Source organism: Notechis scutatus, chromosome 13, assembly GCF_049901735.1.
Source record: "Notechis scutatus isolate UNSWTSFEM ecotype Mainland chromosome 13, rNotScu1.2, whole genome shotgun sequence".
Classification (NCBI taxonomy): domain Eukaryota; kingdom Metazoa; phylum Chordata; class Lepidosauria; order Squamata; family Elapidae; genus Notechis; species Notechis scutatus.
Window position 1 is genome coordinate 7,448,329 of NC_142021.1, and position 22,966 is coordinate 7,471,294.

Consider the following 22,966-nt stretch of genomic DNA (forward strand, 5'->3'; position numbering starts at 1 on the left):
CCGATCAGGACAAGGCCAGTGCGAAGAAGGGGTTGCGGGATAAGCGCCCCTCCCTCCCTCCTCCTCCTCGTTGATGGAAGCCAAATGCGTCCGGCAGGATTCCATTGATATAGATATGGAAAGGAATATTAGAAGCCAGCCCACCCACCCACCCCCCTTTCTTTTCGCCCGAGACCCAATTGCTCTCCTCGTCAAACATTCCCGGGGGGTGGTTTTTACCTGCAAAGGTGTCTAACACCCCCCCACACACACACCTTTCCTCTCCGTCTTATCTCCGAGGAAGGCGAGGAGGAAAGCGAAAATCAACTCGGAACTGGTTTGGCGGCGGCCTCGGGGATACCCGGCGAGGCAGCCCCGCAGCCAAGCCCGGGAGAAAGAGAGGCGAACAAGGTTGGGAGTGGGGGGGTAACCAGCCTCGCCCGGCGGCGGCTGTGAGAGCACATTGCTGGCCGCCTCCCCGCCTGTTCCCCTCTAGGCTGGGGAGGCCGAGAGAGAGAGGGAGAGAGAGAGCGGAGCGGAGCAAGCTCCTTGGAGGGAAGGAAACCAGGCAAGAGCCGCGGTGCGCGCTCCCTGGAAGAGGCAAAAGGCGCGCCGGCGCGCCCTCCCCTTCCTTTCCCCCTTCCCGCTGGGAACGCGCACTGGAAGCCGTGGGAGGGGAGCGCGCCTCAGCTGGGCGGAGAAAAAGGGAGAAACAGCGCGCAAACCCAGCCTTGGCTGCGCGCACGGAGTGAACGGGTTCCGCTCCGGGGAGAAGAGCGCCCGGTCGGACGTGGGGAAGGGCAGACCTCCGCTGCTCCCTAACTTTTGCCGCCGGGAGCCCGGAGCCTAAGGGGGCGGGGGAGAAAGGAGGAGGAGGAGGAGGAGGAAGGGAGGGGGGAGGGGGGGAGAAAGGGGAGCGCGCGCGTGGGACGTGCGCGCTCCGGCTCGAACTTGGCCGAGCGCAAAAGCGGGCCAGAGGGAGCGCAAGAGGGCAGCCGCGAGGGACGCGCCCCCGGTCGCTTTGCTCGCGCGTTCCAGGCGCACCTCCGAGGCGCGCACGCCGCTGGCCGGCCGGCGGAGTGGCTGGCTGGCGGTTCGGGGTGCTATAAGTGGAGGCGGGCCGCGACGGGGCGGCCCAGAGCCCAGCGGGAGGGAGGGAGGGAAGGCAGGCGGGCAAGCGAGGGAGCCAGGCCGGCCGGCGGCGCTTGGGTGCCCTCTCCGCCCTCCTCCTTCTCCTCCTCCTCCTCTTCCTCCTCCTCCTCCTCCTCTGCTCACACTCTCTCTCTTTCTCCCTCTCTCCCTCTCGCTCTTCCTCGCCGCCTGCCTGGAATGATCTCAGCCGTCTCCAGTCCGTGGCTCACGCAGCTCTCCCATTTTTGCGATGTTGCAGCTTTCACCGCCAACAGCCTGAGCAGCCTCAACTCGGCCGCGGCCGCCGCGGCGGGCTACCCTCACCTCCCGCCCTCCCCGGCCGGAGAGACTTACGGCCAGCATGAGCCGCCGCCGCCGCACTACGAACCCTGCTCGGCCCAGCCGCCGCCTCACCACCCGCCGGCCCAGCAACAGCACCACCAACCGCCGCACCACCACCACGGCCAGGCGCAGCACGGCGGTTACTCCTTCGCGCCCGGAGCGGCGGGCAACAACCCTCCACCCCCGGTGGGCTCGGAGGCTCCCGAAGGCGGCGGCGGAGGCGGTGGAGGAGGAGGAGGAGGAGGAGGAGGAGGCGGCGGCGGCGGGGGTGGAGGAGGAAGCAGCGGATCGGGGTCCGGCTCTGGAGGATCAGGCCCGGCCTCGGCCAAGGCTCCGGTCAAGAAGAACCCCAAGGTGGCCAACGTCAGCGTCCAGCTGGAGATGAAAGCGCTGTGGGACGAATTCAACCAACTGGGCACTGAAATGATCGTCACCAAAGCCGGCAGGTTAGAAGCCCCGCCGGGTCTCTAAAGCGGACGGGGTGGGTTGCGGAGGGGTATTTTTGGGGGGCGCAATTCTACTTCCCTGGCGTTTGGGGAGGAAGAGGCGACTCGGGTTCCTGCGGCTCCCTTCCTTGCGCGTTTTCCAGGCCTCCGATGCGCCGCCTGTGCGCCAAACAGAGATACATTTGGGGGGTGCCCGCCTTTGCGCGCGCTCTCTTGGGGAGGACTCGGCCGACTTGGCGCGTCTTTCCCAGGAATTGGGAGCTGTTGGAGGCGGAAAAGTCTGTTGCGGGTGTCACCTTAATTTGCTGGGACGGAGGGGGGGGGCCGCGAACGGCTTTGGATTGGTGAGGGGGAAAAAATGACTGGGAAACACACACATACAGAGAGAGAGAAAGAGAGAGGAGAAAGGAGAAAGGAGAGAGAGAAGTTGTGATTTTAATAATGCAAGAAACATTGAAAAGTTAATTCCTACCAAGGCCCGACCTCGCTTGCTTTTTTCTTACCTCCTTAGGCCTCTCCTATTTTAACGGCAACGATTTCCCTCCGGCTCACCATATGTCCGTCCACTTTTTGTTTTCCTTAAATTCGGTCCGGCTGTCGGGAAAGGTACAAGCTGGGACCAAAAAAAATAATAATCACCTTTCGGAACACCCCCCGCCATCGAAGGCGGGTCTGCCTAGTTTGCAGGAAATGAAAAATGTAACCGAAGCCGGGTCGGTCACCAGAATAATTCGCTGTGTTCGCTCACGGCGATAAGTGATCGGTTCATTAAGGGTGTAGGGGAAATGTCTCCGGAACCTCAGGTTTCAAAACCCATTTTTAGTCCTGCTAACTCGCCGGGTGTCCAGGGCCTCCCGCCTCCAGCGTGCATGCATTCGCCCTTCGCCTTTCCTCTGGCTGGGGATGATGGGAGTTGCCCCGACACATCTTAGAGGGTCGGCCTTGGGGAAAGTGTAGGGCGGTGTGTTTTCAAACCTGTTTGCAAATTTTGGCGTGTTTCTGCGAGGGTTTGGGAGCGGGGCTGGCTCTTTGAATGGGTTGCTCTCTGAAGTTCAAGGGGGCTCGGGATTTTGCTTGTTTCCTTTCCCTTCCTTTCCTCCCTCCCTCCCTCCCTTCTTCCCTTCTCTTTCCCTTCTTTTCTTTCCTTCTTCTTTCCTCCCTTCCCTTTCCCTCCCCTCCCTCCCTTCCTTTCCTTTCCTCCCTCCCTTATTCCCTTCTCTTTCCCTTCTTTTCTTCCCTTCTTCTTTCCTCCCTTCCCTTTCCCTTCCCTCCCTCCCTTCCTTTCCTTTCCTTTCCTCCCTCCCTTCCTCCCTTCCTTCTTCCCTTCCCTTTCTCTTCTTTTCTTCTCTTCTTCTTTCCCCCTTCCCTTTCCCTTCCCTCCCTTCCTTTCCTCCCTCCCTCCCTTCTTCCCTTCCCTTTCCCTTCTTTTCTCCCCTTCTTCCTCCCTCCCTTTCTTTCCTTTCCTTTCCTCCCTCCCTCCCTTCCTTCTTCCCTTCCCTTTCCCTTCTTTTCTCCCCTTCTTCCTTCCTCCCTTTCTTTCCTTTCCTTTCCTCCCTCCCTTCCTCCCTTCCTTCTTCCCTTCCCTTTCCCTTCTTTTCTTCTCTTCTTTCTTTCCCCCTTCCCTTTCCCTTCCCTCCCTTCCTTTCCTCCCTCCCTCCCTTCTTCCCTTCCTTTCCCTTCTTTTCTCCCCTTCTTCCTCCCTCCCTTTCTTTCCTTTCCTTTCCTCCCTCCCTTCCTCCCTTCCTTCTTCCCTTCCTTTCCCTTCTTTTCTTCCCTTCTTCCTTCCTCCCTTCCTTTCTCCCTCCCCTTTCCCTCCCCTCCCTCCCTTCCTTCTTCCCTTCCCTTTTCCTTTTCTTCCCTTCTTCCTTCCTCCTTCCCTTTCCTCCCCTCCCTCCCTTCCTTTCCTTACCTTTCCCTTCTTTCTCCCTTCCCTTCCCCTCCCTCCTTTCCTTCCCCTGATCGAGCTTCAGTTGAAAAAGCCGGAGCGCAGATGATTTTACCCAATGGAATTGTCCCCAACTGGTCGGCTCGCTCCGGTTCTTAGCCGTGCAAAACTCCCGGGGCAGAATCGTTCCCCGTATTTAGCAAAAAAAAAAAAAAAGGGGGTGGAGGGTCTGTGCGTGTCTCTCTGTGTGTGTAAGTGGAGGAGGAGGCGGCAAAAAAAGGGCAACATTAACAATGAAATCCAGGGCGGGGGGAAGGCTGGGGATTTTTGATTTTTGTTTTTAAAGAAACCAACAAGCCACAGATTCCGTGTCTCAGCCGCCGTTTGTGCGCCGCCGTTTGTGCTCCCCTTTTCTGAGAGAAGTTTTTTGGGTGGCGCTTTGTAGCTGTGGCGGTAGCGCTGGCCTTGAAGCCTTCAACCCCTCAAGGGGGGGGGCAGGGGAGGGAATCCAAAGCCAGGGCCCCCTAATGACAGTCGCAATCTGCTTAATTAATCAATATCCTCTCCCACCCCACCCCCAAGACAAAATGTTTCTGTAGTTCGGAATGGTCGCTGGTAGGTCGAAGAAAGAAAAGATTTAGAAGAAAATGGCTACCAATTCCAGGATTTCATTGTCGTTGGTATAATAAATAGTGTTCAAAACCTGACGTGTATAATATGTGTGTGCGTGTACTTGAGTGCGTGTGTACGAAAGCATCTATGTGTATATATATACACACACACATTTAAAATAAGTGCATACATATGTGTGGGTATAAATATATGAAAAGCTTATGTGTGTGTCTGTGTGCAATGCATGCAAGTGTGTGTGTATGTATGTGTGTATGTTTACACACACAATTTAAAACGTGTGTGCTCTGTGTTTTACGTGCCGTGTTTTGTGTGTGTGTATATATAATAGTGTGCATGCATATCTTTGTGTGTGTGTGTATGTACATTTTAAATGCCTGTGTGTATGAAAGCATGCGGCTGTATATAGATTTTGAAGGGCATACAAATGCAGAATTTGTGCACGCACACTCACATTATACGCACACACATTATTCGTTCTTTCCCTCTCCCCCCCCCAAAAAAAATAATTATTGGTTTTTTGATTGTGTGAGGTCTCCGTTTACCCTTCCTATGGAACGTTTTTGCTCTGTTAATTTCTTCTAGTAACCCAACAGGATGAATGACTTTCCCCGTTAGGAAAGGAGCTGCTTCGGCTTTATTAAAAGTAAGATTATAAAATTATTAAATAAGATTATAAAAAACGAGAACGCGGCTTTGGTAAACGGGTGGAAAATACACACCGCTGGCCCTCCAATGCAAATCTAGGCATGCTTTCCTATTGAAGGCAATCTGTTTTGAACACGGGCCTTGGTAAAAGGGTGTAAAAATATATTGCCAACCCTCAAATGCAAGTGAAAATGTAGGCATGCTTTCTTATCGAAGGCAATCTGTTTTGCAACCAACCTCTTTAGAGAATCGGTCTATATAGGCCTCTTAAAAGCTGGGGAGGGATGCAGAAAAATTTCATCCGAAAAATGCCTCTTCGCACTTCGCACTTCGCTTAAAAAAGAAATGAACAGGACTGAGTTGAAACAAAACTGATCTTGTTGCTACCCAAACTTTGCTCCGGGGAGTGGGGGGGAAGAAAAATGAATAGAAATAAACTTCCTTCTCTCTTCTCCTCTGCGCGTTCATGCCTTTATTTCCCCTTTCATTTTAAAGGGGGGGGGGAAATCACATAAATCTGGGATTAAAATGGAGACCCGAGCTTTTGCTCGAATGGTTTGTGGCCGTGTGGACTTGTAACTAATAAAAGGAGAATATTTGTAGCTGGGGTTGACTTGTCCTTTGGTGCTCTCTGAGCTTGCTTGGTTTTTCTTTGCAGACGGTAGGTAACCTGGTTGGGGCAATGAGATGTCTGCAAGAATAGCATGCGGCCTTGTCTCTGTGGTTGGAACTCAAGTGCGCTGCAGCCCTTTCTTGGTGGGGAGTTTATTCCTTGATCTCAGTAAAAAAGGAACGGAAAATACAAAACGTTTTCGTAGACCTTAAAGTCTTCCCATGTCAGTTTGTCTAGGTGTGGTTTTCTAACTGATTTAGAGTAGAGTAGAGTAGAGTAGAGTAGAGTAGAGTAGAGTAGAGTAGAGTAGAATAGAATAGAATAGAATAGAATAGAATAGAATAGAATAGAATAGAATAGAATAGAATAATAGAATAGAATAGAATAGAATAGAATAGAATAGAATAGAATAGAATAGAATAGAGAATAGAATAGAATAGAGAATAGAATGGAATAGAGAATAGAATGGAATAGAAAATAGAGTAGACAACAGCAGGAAATAATAGAATAGAATATAGAATAGAAAACAGAATAGAATAGAATAGAATAGAATAGAATAGAATAGAAAGAATAGGAATAGAATAGAACAGAACAGAATTCTTTATTGGCCAAGTGTGATTGAACACACAAGGAATTTGTCTTAGGTGCATAGGCTCTCAGTGTACATAAAAAGAAAAGATACATTCGTTTAACTGCCTGAGATCTACCAGTAAAAGCTCCCAATCAGGGAATTTTCCACAAATTTTGGAATTCGTTATTTTATTCCATAGGCCAAGAGATGTGTCCAGATAAATTCTGTATTTTTGATTCCACATGGATCTTCCTTGGATTAAAAAAAAAAAAGGGTGGTGGCTTCAGCATTATTCTTTACAGAAACCCCAAAAGTAAACCTCACTTGGTGTGCTGCATGGATTTAAGTTTAAGGTGTCCTGAAAATATATTTTCTGGAATAAATCCAAGTTGTATTCAAGAGATGCACCCAATCATAAATGAAAGTTTACCAACAATTACCCAACAAAGCTACAGCCCCCTCCCCCATCCTCCCTCCAGAGTTATAATTTTCCCCATTTCTGACTCTAGCAGTACCATGAACCATCCCTAGAGGGCAGCACAGAGTGGATCCATTGGCTCCATCCTGCTGCCCTCTAGAGGACACTCTGATTTTTGCACCCAAGATGCGGTAAGCAATCCATTTTTTCCTTCTTTTTGCTGGCTGGACAATACTAGCCACACTAGCTGAACCCAACTCAGCTTGGTGAAGAGACCACGGTTAAAGGTAACCCTGGCTTTGTACAATGCCCCCTCCCCACTCCAGTCTCTACCTTTCTTCGAACCTGGCAGTCTCTCTATATAAAATGTGACTATAAATTCCAACACCCCTCGTGCCCGACATTGGGGTCCTGCAATTTGTAACTTGCAATCCCACAATATATTGGTGAGACACCAAAAGGCAATGATTTCAGTTTTTACCCTAGATTCAGAAGAAGAATGTTTCCATGTGTCTCTGTAAGAGAGAGAGAGAGAGAGAGAGAGAGAGAGAGAGAGAGAGAGAGAGAGAGAGAGAGAGAGAGCAACAGACAGAGAGACAGAGAGAAACAGAGACATAGAAACAGAGACATAGAAACAGACAGAGACGCACAGACAAAGAGAAGTTATAAAGACAGAGATAGACAGCGTTTGTATGAATTTTCTATGAATCAGCCTGGCGTCACCTATGTGTAAGTTGGGCGGTATATAAATTTGTTTAATAATAATAATTAATAAATAGGGCAGCCGTTTCCTTTTATTTCAGCTTTAGAGGCTGCAGTAAGCTGGAGAACAGTTCCTCCAGCCTGTGGGAACTTTTTAAGAGTTGGGAATAGTTTCCCCGTCTCCTTCTCCCTCCCCCCCCCCATCTTCTCAAGGTTCTCCCCGTCTGGGTTATGAGAGAGAGAGAGAGAGAGAGAGAGATGAAAGGAACACCAATGGGCCAGATCCACCAGCGCCAAATAGAGGCTGATAGAGTTTTTCTTCTGTCTCGCCTTCTAACTCCATAGCTTAAAACTCTTCCACAGAAATCCGTCTTTGGATATTTTTCAAAGCTAAAAGGGGAATCGAAGGCACTTTTTCTCCATTCCCCCCTCCGGAAAGGGAACGCAGACTTTTGAACATTGTGCCCTAATATTTTCTGTATTCATAAAAAAAACGAAGAAGAAAAAGAAGAAAGGCTTCCCTTTCGCACAAGGACAAGAAAGTGGTTTGGGTCGCGGGTGTAAATCCTAAACCGATATCGACCTTCGCGTTAGTATCAACCCGATTGTCAATAATATCAACATTCATGCACGACCAGGAAAATTAACAAGAATCGCCCGGATCATTATTTAAAGTAAAACAAGAACAATATAGTTCTCCCCTGAAGTTACCTCCCCTTGATCGTGCACCCCTTTTCTGAGAAATAAAATCTTGGGGTTTTGGAGCCCCCCCAACCCCGCTAAAAATATACAGGCAGTTTATTTAAAACAATTTTTTTGTCCTATTGATTTATCCTAGGTGTATAAACCTCCCGTCTCACAAATGCGTTTTCAAAATCACCCCTCACTCTCCCAAGTGGGTTTTTTTTTTAAAAAAAAAAATCCCGCCGAAAAAGTGTCGTTTTCTCGCAAGAAGGGCCGGCCCGTTTATTTATTCTGGTTATATTTCAGGTTTTCTTAAATCGTCCGCCTCCCTCGGAGACTTTTGCGGGAAAACGACCTTCAAACGCTCTTTCGAGTGGGAAAGGAAGTTTTCCAAGACCCCCCCGCCCGTGGTTTTTTTTTTTTTCCCAGCCCGGCGGTGGGTGGGAAGGGAAGGACTGCGCCTAATTTGTAAGGTTGATTTCAACCGGATTGTGTACCTTGCGATTCCGTAGAGGCGCTGCTTCCTTAACCGACCGCGTTCAAGCGATTCCTTTTGCCAAAGGCCCGGTTCAAAAATGGATAAAATTCTTGAAACACGCACACAGACAGACAGACAGGCAGACACACACACACACACACACACAAAACCACGCAAAAGCAAAAGAACTGCTTTCTTTAAACAATTGCTGTCTTTAAAACCGTGTTCTTCAAAATGGTCATTGTTGATCCTGGAGGGTATCTAAAGAGGTTAGATATATTATTGTGGTTCTTCGCACAGCCGGCCAGATGTTCACACTGGATTTGGTTCCCCAAGGCAGATGTGGTTGTCTGAGGGTGTTAAAAGGTCTTGAGGGAAGTCAGCTGTTCCAAGGAAAAGATCCCTTTTACTGGATTATTATCAGACGTTAACATAATGATCAAATATTATATTATGTTTTCAGGGATTGTGTTGTATTATAATTATCTTGCATAGTACTATTATGCTATCTTATTTATTATTATGGGCAAACTACAATTAGAGTCACAGAGAGAAAGGCTGGTGAAAACTTTTTTTAAAAAAAAATATTTAAAATATAAGAGAATAGGCATTCTTTATTGGCCAAGCATGATTGGACACACAAGTAATTTGTCCCGTGCATAAGCTCTCATTCTACATACAAGCAAATAAATAAATAAGCAAATAAAGCAAATAAATAAATAACTAAAGCAAATAAACAAACATTTTAAAATAAAAATAATTCAAGTCCTATTAATATCCTTATGGGGTGTTCGTATAGCAAGCCAGATGTTTAGATAGTTATTCTTATTTTATTCATTCATATCCCGACTATATTCCTTTTTATAAAATCGCTCCAGGCTCCGAAGCCTTATACGCCTTCCTCCTCTTATTACTATTCTCAGTCTTATTAGTTCAAACCGTATTTATTACATTATTTTCATATCGTCAAGGTTTGCGGGCCGGCGAAGCATTCTAAGGCGTCCCGAAGAGGGGTCAGGACGAACGAAAAAGTTTGGCCTTTTCACTTTAAACCCCTGATTTAACTTGCGTGAGGAAAGGAGGGAGGTCTCGTTTAGGAGGAAAACGAAGCCCCCCCCAAAAAAAAAAAAAAAACCAAAAAAAAACCACCTCGACTCAAGACGGGGTAAGAAAGCTGCGAAGGGAAGCGTAGGAATGGAAACAAATTCAGATCGTTTTCGCTCCGGGTTGGAGGAAGGACGCGCGATAAATTTTTAAACGGCGGCGGCGACGGCGGCGTTGTCTTCTCGGGTTCCTTTGTCAATAAAAACCCTCCTCAGGTTGATCTGGGGGCTTTGCTCACCGGCCTAGGAGCCGGCCCTCCTCTCTCCCTGGCGGTAAAATTAAGAGCAAAATGTAAAACAAAATAAAAAGTATAATGTAGATTATGGACTTTAAAATCATTCTTCTTTTTCTTTTCTTTTCTTTTTTCTTTCTTTCTTTCTTTCTTTCTTTCTTTCTTTCTTTCTTTCTTTCTTTCTTTCTTTCTTTCTTTCTTTCTTTCTTTCTCTTCTTCTTCTTCCCCCTCTCCCCTCCCCCTCCTCTTCTCCTCCTCCTCTTCCTCTTCCTCCTCCTCCTCCTCCTCTTCCTCTTCCTCTTCTTCTTCTTCTTCCCCACCTCTCCCCTCACCTCCCCTCCCCATCTCTCCTCCTCCTCCTCCCCCCCCTCCTCCCCTCCTCCTCCTTCCTCCCCTCCCCCTCCTCCTCCTCCTCCTCCTCCTCCTCCTCCTCTTCTTCTTCTTCTTCTTCTTCTTCTTCTTCTTCTTCTTCTTCTTCTTCTTCTTCTTCTTCTTCTTCTTCTTCTTCTTCTTCTTCTTCTTCTTCTTCTTCTTCTCTTGTCCTCCTCCCCCTCCCCCATTATTATTATCATCAAATCCTGACAAATAACTACGGTAAGGCAACATGTTCAGACAACATGTACCTGGGACACAGGTAACAAAATTCCCCCCACACGTGTTCCTTGCAAAGCCTCCCGCTCACCCACTTTTCCTCTCTCTGGACGAGACGGGTAGCCGGGGAAGAGGGCAAGATCAATGCTGGTGGGCTGCACAACGCTTGGACTACAACACCCATCCTCCCCCACCTGGCTGAGAAGGCTGAGGGTAGGAGTCTGAGAGAGCACCCAGTGGGAGAAAACTTGTTCCAAGAAAGTCTATTCAAGCGACCTCAAACGATCCTCGTTTTTGCGTTTGGGGTGACACCAGCGTGATCGCAACTCTTTCCATTCGTTGGAACCAGCTAAAAGTTGTTGCATGCAGCCAGTTCGATGTGCTTTCGCTTCTGCTTCAGCTGAGTTTCAGGAGAGAACAAAAATATATTTCCTCAACTGTGTGGAATCTTGCCCACAAATTGTCTCGTTTGATTTGGAAAGGAAGGCTCTTTTGAAAAACCTGTCTTTCTTTTTCCATTGAGCTTTCAATATCGGCTTGCCAGGAACCTCAGAATATTGCAACTTGCAACTTGTGTTTGGAAGGAAACTTTTGTAGGGCATGTGCCATTATTTTACACTTACCTTTAACAGAAGCCCAGAGCAGGGAAAGTGTTGGAGGCAGCTATAAATTAAGTGGGAGGGAGGGAATGTCTGTGGAAGGAGCCTCTTGGGTTTAATGATGGAATTTATTCATGCCATCGCATATATGCTATCTGGGAAGTTGCTCTGGGTTTGTAAAGCTGAGCTCAAATTGCCTTTAAAAAAAAAGCAGTCCAGAACTTGCAAACCTTGAGATTCGTGAAAGAAATGCAAAAAGCAAATCAGACCAACTTTGGCCTTGCATTGATTACTAATACAATGGTGTGGATTTTTCCACTGGTGCTAATTTTCCAATGCTGACTATGTCAGGGCTGAGAGGTGGGCACCAAGGATTGCCATGCTAGTGAGAATGTCTTTATGAATTTATTTTAGCTCCTTCCAAGCACGTCAAAAGAAGATCCGTTAATTCGGAAGGCCAGGAAGTTGAAGCCAAGAGTTTAAAGATGGGAGGTTAATTTTTTTTTAAAAAAGTTGCTTCTTTATCTGTGATGGGCAACCAAGTTTTGTACTGCACTCTTTACTTTGGTCTGCAATACAGATTCTGACCTAGTCAGTGGTGCTGGCTGGAATTCTTCCCCCGAATATGCTAAGTGCAGAATTAAGCAGTCAGAGAATTCTGCGGTCCTTGGTGCTGTCGGAACTTGATGGCTTTCTTGCAAACATTTCATTACCCAACTAGGTAACATCAACAGTGCTAGAAGGGAGTGGGGCTTGCTCTCTTGTTTGTCTGCAAGAAAACCACCAAGCTCAGAAAGCACCAAAGACCCCCTGAGCTACAAATGTCCTCTTCTATTGGCAGAGAATTGAGGTTTACAATGTGAAATCTGAAGTCCATCAAACAGAGGGTATCCAAGTCACCTTTTTTTAGACCAAGATGCTGAAGAAACCAATATGTAGCCAGTGGGGCAAAGAACATGTGTTGAAGAAGAGTCTTCTGGCACTCTGAAGATGGCCAATTTATAGTCAGTTCCTAATGGGGTCTCCTTGTGATCTCATACATCGTTTAGAAGAGGTGGTTAGGTGTTTTTTTTTTAATGTCATATCAAAGCTTGGCTATGATGACACCATATGCAGACACATTTTGGGTCACTGGTTGGTGTTAGAAATGGCCTGAGTGAAAGAGGTCTACTTCAAAACAAGAACAAGGAACTTGTGGTGGATAGAAATCCTCACATTTCCACACCAAGATCTCTATCGCTATCTCATAACATGAAGAGGTTGAGACTCTAGAAAGAGTGCAGAGAAGAGCCACCGAGAGGATTAGGGGACTGGAGGCTAAAGCGTATGAAGAACGGTTGCAGGGACTGGGCCTGGCTAGTCTAGGGAAGAGAAGGACCAGGGGAGGCAGGAGAGCAGCCTTCCAGTATCTGAGGGGCTGCCACAGAGAGGAGGAAGGGGCCAAGCTGTTTTCCAAAGCACCTGAGGGAAGACAACTGGTGGAAACCGAAAAAGGAGATATTCAACCTGAAAATAAAGACAAATTTTCTGACAGTGAGAGTAATCAACCAACAGAACAGACGTTGCCTTCAGAAGTTGTGGGAGCTTCATCACTGGAGGCTTTCAAGAAGAGACTGGACTGCCATCGGTCAGAAATGGTGTAGGGCAAAGGTCTTCAAAGTTGGCAAGTTTAAGACTTGTGGACTTCAACTGCCAGAATTCCTAAGTTTACATGACTGGAGGAGGAATTCTGGGAGTTGACGTCCACAAGTCTTAAAGCGGTCAAGTTTGAAGGCCCCTGGTGCAGGGTCTCCTGCTTGGGCGAGGGGTTGGACTAGATGACCTACAAGGTCCCTTCCAACTCTGTTAATCGGTTAATCTAGCCACCTTCCTACTGGGTTTCTAACTGCTCGATGCCACCTCAGTTTCTTTTTCGTTGGAAAGCAGAGGTCAGAATGGGGCTGTGCCAGAGGCGCATCTGTCCTTCTCAGCTGTCTCCTTTTTCCTCCCACAGGAGAATGTTCCCCACGTTCCAGGTGAAAATTTTCGGGATGGATCCCATGGCAGACTACATGCTCCTGATGGACTTTGTCCCGGTGGACGACAAACGTTATCGGCAAGTATTGGCCCTCTTGTGGAAGAGATGGCCTCCGAGTAGTCGGCTGAGTGACTTGCAAGGAACAAAGGGAGGGTGGAAACCACAAGTTGCAACTAGATCCTAGAGCTGTGAGGCCCGTCTCCTTTTTGTCCATGCTGAGGGTGCAAATTCCCCACCGAGGCAGAATATTCCTTGGAGGATTCAGTATTGATTTTACAGAATTGTGAGGGACAGTTTGGTCTAGTGGTTAAGGCAGCAGGCTAGAAACTGGGAGGCTGTGAGTTCTAGTTTCAACTTAGGCATGAAAGCCAGTTAGGTGACTTTGAGGCCAATCACTAGGAGGCTATGAGTCCTAGTTCTGCCTTAGGCATAAAAGCCAGCTAGATGACTTGGAGACAATCGCCAGGCGATGGTGAGTTCTAGTCCTGCCTTAGGCACAAAAGCCAACTGGCTGACTTTGGGCCAATCATTACAGAGTTGTTGTGGGGAAAATAGGAGTGGGAAAGGTGTGTTGCATAAGCTCACTGACTTGACTTATTTGCAAAACTTATACAGGCAGGATATAAACAGTAAAATATTGTCCTCAGCCCAGTGTTTTAATCTATTCTGTTAACTAGGGAGAGGAGCAAAAAAAAATAATTCGACTTTTTGGAAACAAGAGGACAATTCATTTCTAGTAGATAGTCATGGGAAGGGTTGATTAATTATGCTTTTCAGTGAGGAGGGGGCTTCACTGGGTGGTATAATCCTCCCCCAGTGGCCCTTCTCCCTCTGCCTTTCCTTAATTTGTTCTTCCATGCTCAGCTCCTTTCAGGCATTTCTCTCTCTCTCCAAAGCTAGCCTAAACTAACTGTTTTCCTTGTCCTCTGCTTCTTGCCAAGAAGCTGCAATTTAGGAGCAGGGAGCTAAACCTCAAATTTGTTGCTTCTTTTTTTCTGAATCATTATTTTGCTTTGAGGCTTCAGTCATTTGTCAGTGATTATCTCCAATTTTGTTCTCAGTTTAAAAGCAAGAATGCCTTTGAGCCATTTTTTAAACAGGTTTTAGTAGAAATCTTACCTTTCTCTCTCTCTCTTGCTTTTTCTTTCTTGTTTCTCTTTCTCTCTCTTATTTCTTTTTCTTTCTTTCTCTCTCTTTCCCCTTTTCTTTCTCCCTCTCTCTCCTGCCTCCCTCCTTCCCTCCCTGCTTCTTTCTTTTTTTATTTTTCTTTCTTGTTTCTCTTTCTCTCTCTTCTTTCTTTCTCTTTCTTTCTCTCTCTTTCCTTTCTTTCTCTTTTTCTTTCTCCCTCTCTCTCCTGCCTCCCTCCTTCCTTCCCTCCCTGCTTCTTTCTTTTTTATTTTTCTTTCTTGTTTCTCTTTCTCTCTTCTTTCTTTCTCTTTCTCTTTCTCTCTCTCTTTCCTTTCTTTCTTTTTCTTTTTCTTTCTCCCTCTCTCTCCTGCCTCTCTTCCCTCCCTCCCTCTTTCTTTTTTTATTTTTCTTTCTTGTTTCTCTCTCTCTTTCTTATTTCTCTCTCTCTCTCTCTCTCATTGCCGTTAAAATAGGAGAGGCCTAAGGAGGTAGAAAAAAAGCAAGCAAGATCGGGCCTCGGCTAGTAATTAACTTTTCAATGTTCCTTGCATTATTAAAATCACAATCTCTCTCTCCTTCCCCCCCTCCCACATTACCTATCAACTGTGCACTCTCCACATGTGCTGGGTTCCAGTTTCCATAATTCCCAGCATTATGGGGGTATTTTAGTTGGGGAAAGTTCATTCATATTCACGTTCACACTTCATTCTTAACCTAGCTACGAACTTCAGCTATTCTTTAAGCTCACCAAACATGCTGGTTTCACATGATCCCCAGACAGTCGAATATCACTTGGGTTTCATGTGTCCTGCAAACACATCCACCACCACCTATTTCACCGACTTCCTTGAGGGTGGCTGATAAAATCTCCTGGCCAAATCAAGCGTACTCTATGTGAGAAGAAGAGGAGAATATTCATAGAATTGTGCTGCCAGTAGTTTCTTTTTCTTCCAGTTGTTTTGGGAAATCTGTGGTATCGCTTCTTGCACAACCAAGGGGTCCATCTCCCACCTCCCTTGCTCAAACACACAAGCACATGTACACACACACACACACACACAATTCTCTCTGGAACAATGCCAGCATTTGTTTGTTTATTGAATAAATATGTATGTCATCTGTCTCACTCTCCAAAGTGACTCCAAGCAGTTTACAGGAGTTTAAAAAGCATAAATATCTAAAACCATGAAAAGCATTATTAAAATCAGGGGTCTTCAAACTTGGCAGCTTTAAGACTTGCGGACTTCCAGCTCCCAGAATTCCTCCTCCAGTCCTGTTAGCTCAGGAACTCCAGGGGTTGAAGTCCACGTGTCTTAAACTTGCTGAGTTTGAAGACCCTTGATTAAAATGGACAACAAGGAAATGAACTTAAATGGGTTAAAATCCAAGAGCGCAGATGAGTAATTACTCTCTGTTTTCCACCCTCCCTTGACCACCCAACATTCGGGGGGGGGGGGAGGAATAAAAAGAGAATCCACAATGACCTCATGGGTGTCGCGATGACCTCATCGCCCATTATGATGTTACTCTCCCCTTCCTATGCCCCTTCCCTTTGCAGACCCTTCCAAGCTCCTTGCTTGCTCACCGACAAGGAGGTAAATATTTCGGCAGCTTCCCGGAGGGCTTCAAAAAAAAATGTTTGCTTGTCAAAGGAAATGGGATCTATTGCATGCAAGGAAGAGGTTTTTGCCCCAGGCGCACCTTCCTTCTCGCTCTGATTCCTCGTTTGTCTCTGTTCAGTCTTCATTGGGAGCCTTCACTGAAAACTGCCTTTTTTTTTTCAAGACACCCTTGGCTGAGAAGAATCTACCCGAGGGGGGGGGGAGGGGTCCGATGCCGGGCACCGGGGTTGGATAGGTGGCAGCCAGGATTACCCAGGTGCCAAGGCAGCTGTCCAGTGGTGGCTTCTCCATGCAACCACAGTGCGGCCTTTAACCCAGCGTTTGGGTTTACGTCATATCTGGGCTGCTATAGGAGATAACCAGGCTGAGGGAAGGGTCAAACACGTCATAAGTCACGAATCCCTGCATGCCCACAACAGATGTAACTCTAGCTCACTCTGAATACTTCTCTTATCCCCTGCTCATTTCCCTTAAGAGCCAGTTGGCCAGATTCTTCTTCTTCTTCTTCTTCTTCTTCTTCTTCTTCTTCTTCTTCTTCTTCTTCTTCTTCTTCTTCTTCTTCTTCTTCTTCTTCTTCTTCTTCTTCTTCTTCTTCTTCTTCTTCTTCTTCTTCTTCTTCCTCCTCCTCCTCCTCCTCCTCCTCCTCCTCCTCCTCCTCCTCCTCCTCCTCCTCCTCTTCTTCTTCTTCTTCTTCTTCTTCTTCTTCTTCTTCTTCTTCTTCTTCTTCTTCTTCTTCTTCTTCTTCTTCTTCTTCTTCTTCTTCTGTCACTACTACTACTACTAGTACTTCCTCCTTCTCCTCTTCCTCTGCTTCCTCTTCCTCCACTACCACTACTACTACTATATCATCATCATCATCTTCTTCCTCCTCCTCCTCCTTCCATATCTGTCATCGGATGTTGGCATCTCCTACATCTGCCAAATGTTTGTCGCCCCCCCCACTGTCCCAATCAAATGTGGGATTTCTTGGTGGTCTCCTTTCCAAGTGTTGCGAGTCAAATCAATTCCTGATTGTTGTTGCTTTTTGTTTTGCTTCCCCGCAGGTATGCATTTCACAGTTCCTCCTGGTTGGTGGCTGGCAAAGCTGACCCTGCTACTCCTGGGAGAGTGCACTACCACCCGGATTCGCCGGCGAGGGGAGCTCAGTGGATGAAGCAAATTGTGTCCTTTGACAAACTGAAGCTGACGAACAATTTATTGGACGACAATGGGCATGTAAGTGGTTGCTGCGGAAGGGAGAACCAGGGACAGCTGGGGGAGGTATGAGGAGGGAGAGGTGAATATCCCCACTAGCGGTACCATTTATTTCATCAATTATTTCATCACCATTTATTTCATCAATTTAGATGCACGCCTATTTCACAAGTGTGACTCTGGGCTTTTCACAAGCTATAGCAACATCTTAAAACATTTTTTTTAAATTAAATGTTAGCTTAAAAAATGGTAACCAACATTGGTCACATCAAATAAATCACCATTATCGGAGGCCAGGTTTCTCTGAACTTTTATGCTCTTTTTTTGTACTTTTTTTGTACCTGTTCAAAGTAATTCTTTGTATTTGGGTGTTTTCTGGTTACTATTAAGAGTTGGGCGACATTCAAATTGATTGAATGAGTGATGAAGTGATTGAATAAATGATTAGATGGCCCATTCAAATTCCTCCTGAATTGATCAAGAAACTATTGACCTGATCTATTGGGCTGCAACAGATCCATACAGATCCTTTGGGTTACAACATTGTGTCTAGATTTTATCAGCCTTAATTGGCCTTGAAAATTCAATGCGTGGAGAATCAACTTCCAAAATTCTGGGAGTTGAAGTCCACACCTCTTAAAAGTCATCAAGACTGAGAAACCCTACTCAATAACATTGCAGCCCCATCATCCCCAGCCAACATGGTGGACTTGGATGGGAGATTCAAGGTTGTGGGGTAAACTGGGGAGATTAAATGTTTGAACAATTGAATAATTGAAGGGTAGAATGATCAGGTTGTCCTTTTGAATTCTTCCTGAATTGATCAAGGAGTTGTTGACCAGATCTATTGAGCTACCATAGATCTATACAGATCTATTGGATTACAACAACATGTCAGCATCTTATCGGCCTTAACTGGTCTTCAACAGGATTAAGACTTAATTGGGAGACTCAAAGTTGTAGGCCAAACTGGGAAGATGAAAAGACGTTTCTGATATAAAGCATCTACTATACCTTTCAAAACTCAAACCATAGCTTTCCCAATGAAAAATAGCTCATTGTTTTAAGCTTTGGGGATCGTCTCCTATCCTAAAAAAAGATACTCTACACATCCTTCCTCTACAACAGAAGAAGATGGTGGGTGAGGTGTCCACCATGTTGGCTGGGAACGATGGAGCCTGTGAGGTCATGTAGCTGCAAAGATCTTGAGTTGGGTTTTCCAACCTTGGTGACATGAAGATGTGAGGAGGTCAGCTTCCAGGATTCGGTGAGTTGAAGTCCACACATCTTCAAGTCATCAAGGCTGAGCAACCCTACTCAACAGCTGCATGATGCAACAAACCCCATCATGTCCATCCAACATGGTGGACAACTCGCCCATCACCTTCTTGCCAAGCTGAGGCAAGCGAGAACCAGAAGTGGCCTTTGAAGTGGCCTCTTCTAAGCTGAACATTTTGTGGAATAGTGTTCTCTCTCTCTGTCTGTCTCTCTCTGTCTTTCTCTCTGTGTGTCTCTCTCCCTCTCTCTCTGTCTCTCTGTCTCTGTCTCTGTCTCTCTCTGTCTCTGTCTATCTGTCTCTCTCTCACTCTCTCTCTGTCTCTCTCTTTCTCTCACTCTCTCTCTGTCTCTCTCTTTCTCTCACTCTGTCTCTCTGTTTCTTTGTCTGTCTGTCTTTCTCTCTGTGTCTCTGTCTCTGTGTCTCTGTCTCTCTCTCTCTTTCTCTCTCCCTCTTTCTCTGTCTCTCTCTGTCTCTCTCATTGCTAACCACCTTGGTGTGGCCGAACGGACCAGTTATACAATTTCCCTTGCTCATTTTGTCATTCAGATCATTTTGAACTCCATGCACAGATACCAGCCCCGTTTCCACGTAGTTTACGTGGACCCACGGAAAGACAGTGAGAAGTACGCGGAGGAGAACTTTAAGACTTTTGTCTTTGAGGAGACCCGATTCACCGCCGTCACAGCTTACCAAAACCATCGGGTGAGTATCTGGAATTCATTAAGGAGACTGCAGGCTTTCCAAGACGTCATTTATCAACCGATCGCCCACAGGCAATCCCCCCCCCACCTTAAAAAGCCACCTTCCCCTGTCCAGCACACATCTCCATCGAGTGACATGATGGATGAAGAGCCGGAAAAGAGAAAAGGTTGGAGATTGTTGGGTGCAGTCAATCAACCCAATTTTTCTTGTTTTGGTTGGGGAAAAAAAATTGGTGCAAAGCTCTTAAAGGCAACACGTTCCTGTTTAAATCATCTCTGATACGAGGGGCTGGATGGAAGAATTAAGTCAGTTTGCAATGGAAACCTTGCAAATTCAAATTGGGCTCCAGTTTTAGCAACTCTAGGGGACGTGGTGGCTCAGTGGTTAAGACGCTGAGCTTGTCGATCAGAAAGGTTGGCAGTTTGGCGGTTCAAATCCCTAGCACCACAAAACGGAGTGAGCTCCCGTTACTTGTCCCAGCTTCTGCCAACCTAGCAGTTCGAAAGCACGTAAAAAAAATGCAAATAGAAAAATAGGGACCACTTTGGTGGGAAGGTAACAGCGTTCCATGCGCCTTCGGCATTAAGTCATTCCAGCCACATGACCACGGAGACGTCTTCTGATGAACGCTTGTAGGAACTGGGCCTGGCTATTCTAGTGAAGAGAAGGACCAGGGGAGACAGGATAGCAGTCTTCCAATATTTGAGGGGCTGTCCCAGAGAGGAGGAAGGGGGTCAAGCTATTCTCCAAAGCAACTGAAGGCCAGACAAGGAATAATGGATGGAAACTGATCCAGGAGAGATTCAACCTGGAAATAAGGAGAGATTTTTTGATAGTGAGAGCAATCAACAGAATTTGCCTTCAGAAGTTGTGGGAACTTCATCCCTGGAGGCTTTCAAGAAGAGACTGGACTGCTATCTGTCAGAAATGGTGTAGGGTCTCCTGCTTGGGTGTGTGGGGGGTTGGACGAGATGACCAACAAGGTCCCTTCCAACTCTGTCAATCTATAATCTATAATCTAAGTCCTCCACATAACACTGACGCATCAAACTCTTCATAGCCCCAGAGGGATGGGGTTGATCACGACAGGTTCCAGAAGTTTCAGTTTGGTAACATCTGGAACATTAGCGGTTCCTGTCCTCACCATTATATGGGACTCTTATGCAGCTGGTGACCCAGAAACCAGATGCGTGCATGAAGTATTGTACTTATCGGTTTCCCATGCATGCAATTACGGTGCCCTAATGGAGCAGAAATTGTGTGAATTTGCAGCAAGGGATAAAAACGCCGCATCTTCACTGCATCTGTTTATACATCTGGGAGTTCTCCATGCCCAGAATGTGCCCAGGGAGCCTTTGATCGCCAAGCTCCATGGATTATGGATTGCTTGTGTCTAATGTGACCTCCATATTCTCGGTGCCAGAAGACTACATGGGAAATGCGTCTCTACGGAGAAGAACCCATGAAATTGGTAAAGCCCAACTCCGAAGCAACTTGGAATGCTTCAAATCAATTAGAAATAGGGGGGGGGGGAGGCTTCTTCATCCAGTATTTCCCCATATCTAACTGTTTGTTCCTTCTTATAAATTATAGGATAGGAAAATGCTTCAATGGTCGATAACCAAACTGGAATTTTCAAATAACATTGTCTTTTGATCTTCTCCCAATTTAACCACAAAGACTCCCGTATATAATGTCTTCTAAAATAGCCCTGCGTTTTAGTTCCCTTATACCATAGAAAGGCATGCCAGCCCAACAACAAATCATGACCTTCTAATGTCAACAATCTAGTCTTTCTTAGTGTTATCCATTCCTTGGCCCACATCAAATTTGCAGCTTGATAATACAACTCCCAATCAGGCAAACCAAAACCTCCTCTAATTCTGGCATCTTGTAAAAGTTTTAACTTTATTCTCGCTTTCTTACCTTGCCATATGTACTTCAACACAATTTTATTTAACTCTTCAAAATAGTCTTTTCCAAGCCTGATTGGTATTGTTTGAAACAAGTATAAGATTCTGGGTAGGATATTCATCTTGATTACAAACGGCGCCGGGAAAAAATGCGACTTAGGACCGTTCTGCACGCTTTCAACCATTGGCACATCCCCATGAAGTTGCGCGATCAAAATTCGGCCGCTTGGCACCTGGCTCATATTTAGGACGGTTGCAATGTCCCGGAGTCCCGTGATCCGCTTTTGTGACCTTTTGGCAAAATAAAAAATCAACGGGGAAGCCCAATCCATTTCAAGCTCAGTTAACCTGGTGTGAAGAAGGCCAGTTTCTGAACTAGTGCTCCTCAACCTTGGTGACATTAAGAGATATGGACTTCAAATCCCAGAATTCCCCAGCAAGCAGGGGGAAGTTTTCCCAGCCAGAGTTTCCTACCGATGCTGGCAGCTGGGGAATTCTGGGAGTTGAAGTCCACACATTTTAGAGCAGTCTGACTGGGGAATTCTGGGAGTTGAAGCCCATATATCTTAAAGCTTGCTGGATTATGAATTCTGGGAGTTGAAGTCCATTTATCAAAGCATGCTGGATTAAAAATTCTGAGACTTGAAGTCCATATATTTTAAAGCTTGCTGATTAAGAATTCTGGACTTGAAGTCCATATATTTTTAAGCATGCTGGATTAAGAATTCTGGGAGTTGAAGTCCATATATCTTAAAGCTTGCTGGATTAAGAATTCTGGGAGTTGAAGTCCATATATCTTAAAGCATGCTGGATTAAGATTTCTGGGAATTGAAGTCCCTATATTTTAAAGCACGCTGGATTAAGATTTCCGGGAATTGAAATTCATATATCTTAAATCTTGCTGGGTTAAGAATTCTGGGAGTTGAATCCCATATATCTTAAAGCAATCTGGCTGGGAAACTCTGGGAGTTAAAAGTCCACCCATCTGAGGAATTCTGAGAGTTGAATTCCACACATCTTAACATCGCCGAGATTGAAAAACCACGTTCACAACCCTGAAAGTCCCTTCTGGGAGGCTTATCCAGGAGACTCACTCTTTTCTGCACAGCTATTCCGCAGCTAAAGAACGTACATTTTTGCATCTCCACCAAGTCCTGCAGACTGTCTGAAGAGCTATCTGCCTTCTCTGCTTTTCCTTAAGCATTTCATCTGCTAAATCCCTTGATGGCTTTCTGAAGGAATTTGATCACCCTGGGAGGCCTGAATGTGGAGAAGCAGAGATCTCCCCTTTCCCTGCTCCCCCACCCTCAAAATTGGCAAAACAGCACGACTTGGGTTAAACTGATCTTCCTGTATTATTGGCAGCTCCCATCCCTCACCAAAGCAATTCACACACCCCAAAGGGGGAAAAAACAGTGTTGGATAATGTTAGGTCCCCATATTTTTTGCATTTCTTTGGAGAAGATTGGTCTGTGTCAGCAGACTGCCTTAGAATACTATTGAAAAGTTCACTTCATTTCTGAAAAGTGCACCAGAATTATTTCGCTTTGGTGGTGCATGCATGGAATAGAGGGGTGTTATCTATGCTTCTTTATTTTATTTTATCTGTATCCCACCTTTATTAGTTTTACAAATAATTCAAAGTAGTGAGCATATTCAACACACACCTTCCTCCTCCTCCACTCCCACAACAGCTTTGTGATGTGCATTGGACTGGCCCAAAGTCACCCAGCTGGGTTTCAGTCCTAGGGCAGGACTAGAACTCACTGTCTCCTGGTGACTGGCCCAAAGTCACCCAGCTGGCTTTCAGGTCTAAGGCAGGACTAGAATTCACTGTCTCCTGGTTTCTAGGCTGATGCTTCAACCTGCCTCTCCAATATGCAAAAGTTTTCACAAAGGTCACATTTTGTATTCATTCAATTACAATGCGGCTGAAAAGATATCCAATCAAATTGGTCAGCTGGAATCTTCCATTTCCTAAAGGTCTATGGAATCAAAGATTCTTTTGAATTTTTTCCTCTTATAAGGAACATAGTATGCCCCCACCCCCACCCCCAA

At 46.2% G+C, this 22,966-nt stretch overlaps 1 protein-coding gene across 3 annotated transcripts in view; it reads left to right on the forward strand.

Annotated features, from left to right (window-relative positions):
• TBX1 (T-box transcription factor 1) overlaps positions 1 to 22,966 on the forward strand; it is a 47,726-nt gene that overhangs the window by 13,004 nt on the left and 11,756 nt on the right. For 2 of the 3 annotated variants that reach the window (XM_087942842.1, XM_087942840.1), the window contains 4 exons: positions 1,319 to 1,898; positions 13,047 to 13,148; positions 16,864 to 17,035; positions 18,840 to 18,995. In XM_087942842.1, the coding sequence (XP_087798968.1) occupies positions 1,319 to 1,898; positions 13,047 to 13,148; positions 16,864 to 17,035; positions 18,840 to 18,995 (1,010 nt within the window). The remainder of the gene's footprint in view (positions 1 to 1,318; positions 1,899 to 13,046; positions 13,149 to 16,863; positions 17,036 to 18,839; positions 18,996 to 22,966) is intronic. The other variant, XM_087942841.1, reaches the window with a different exon arrangement.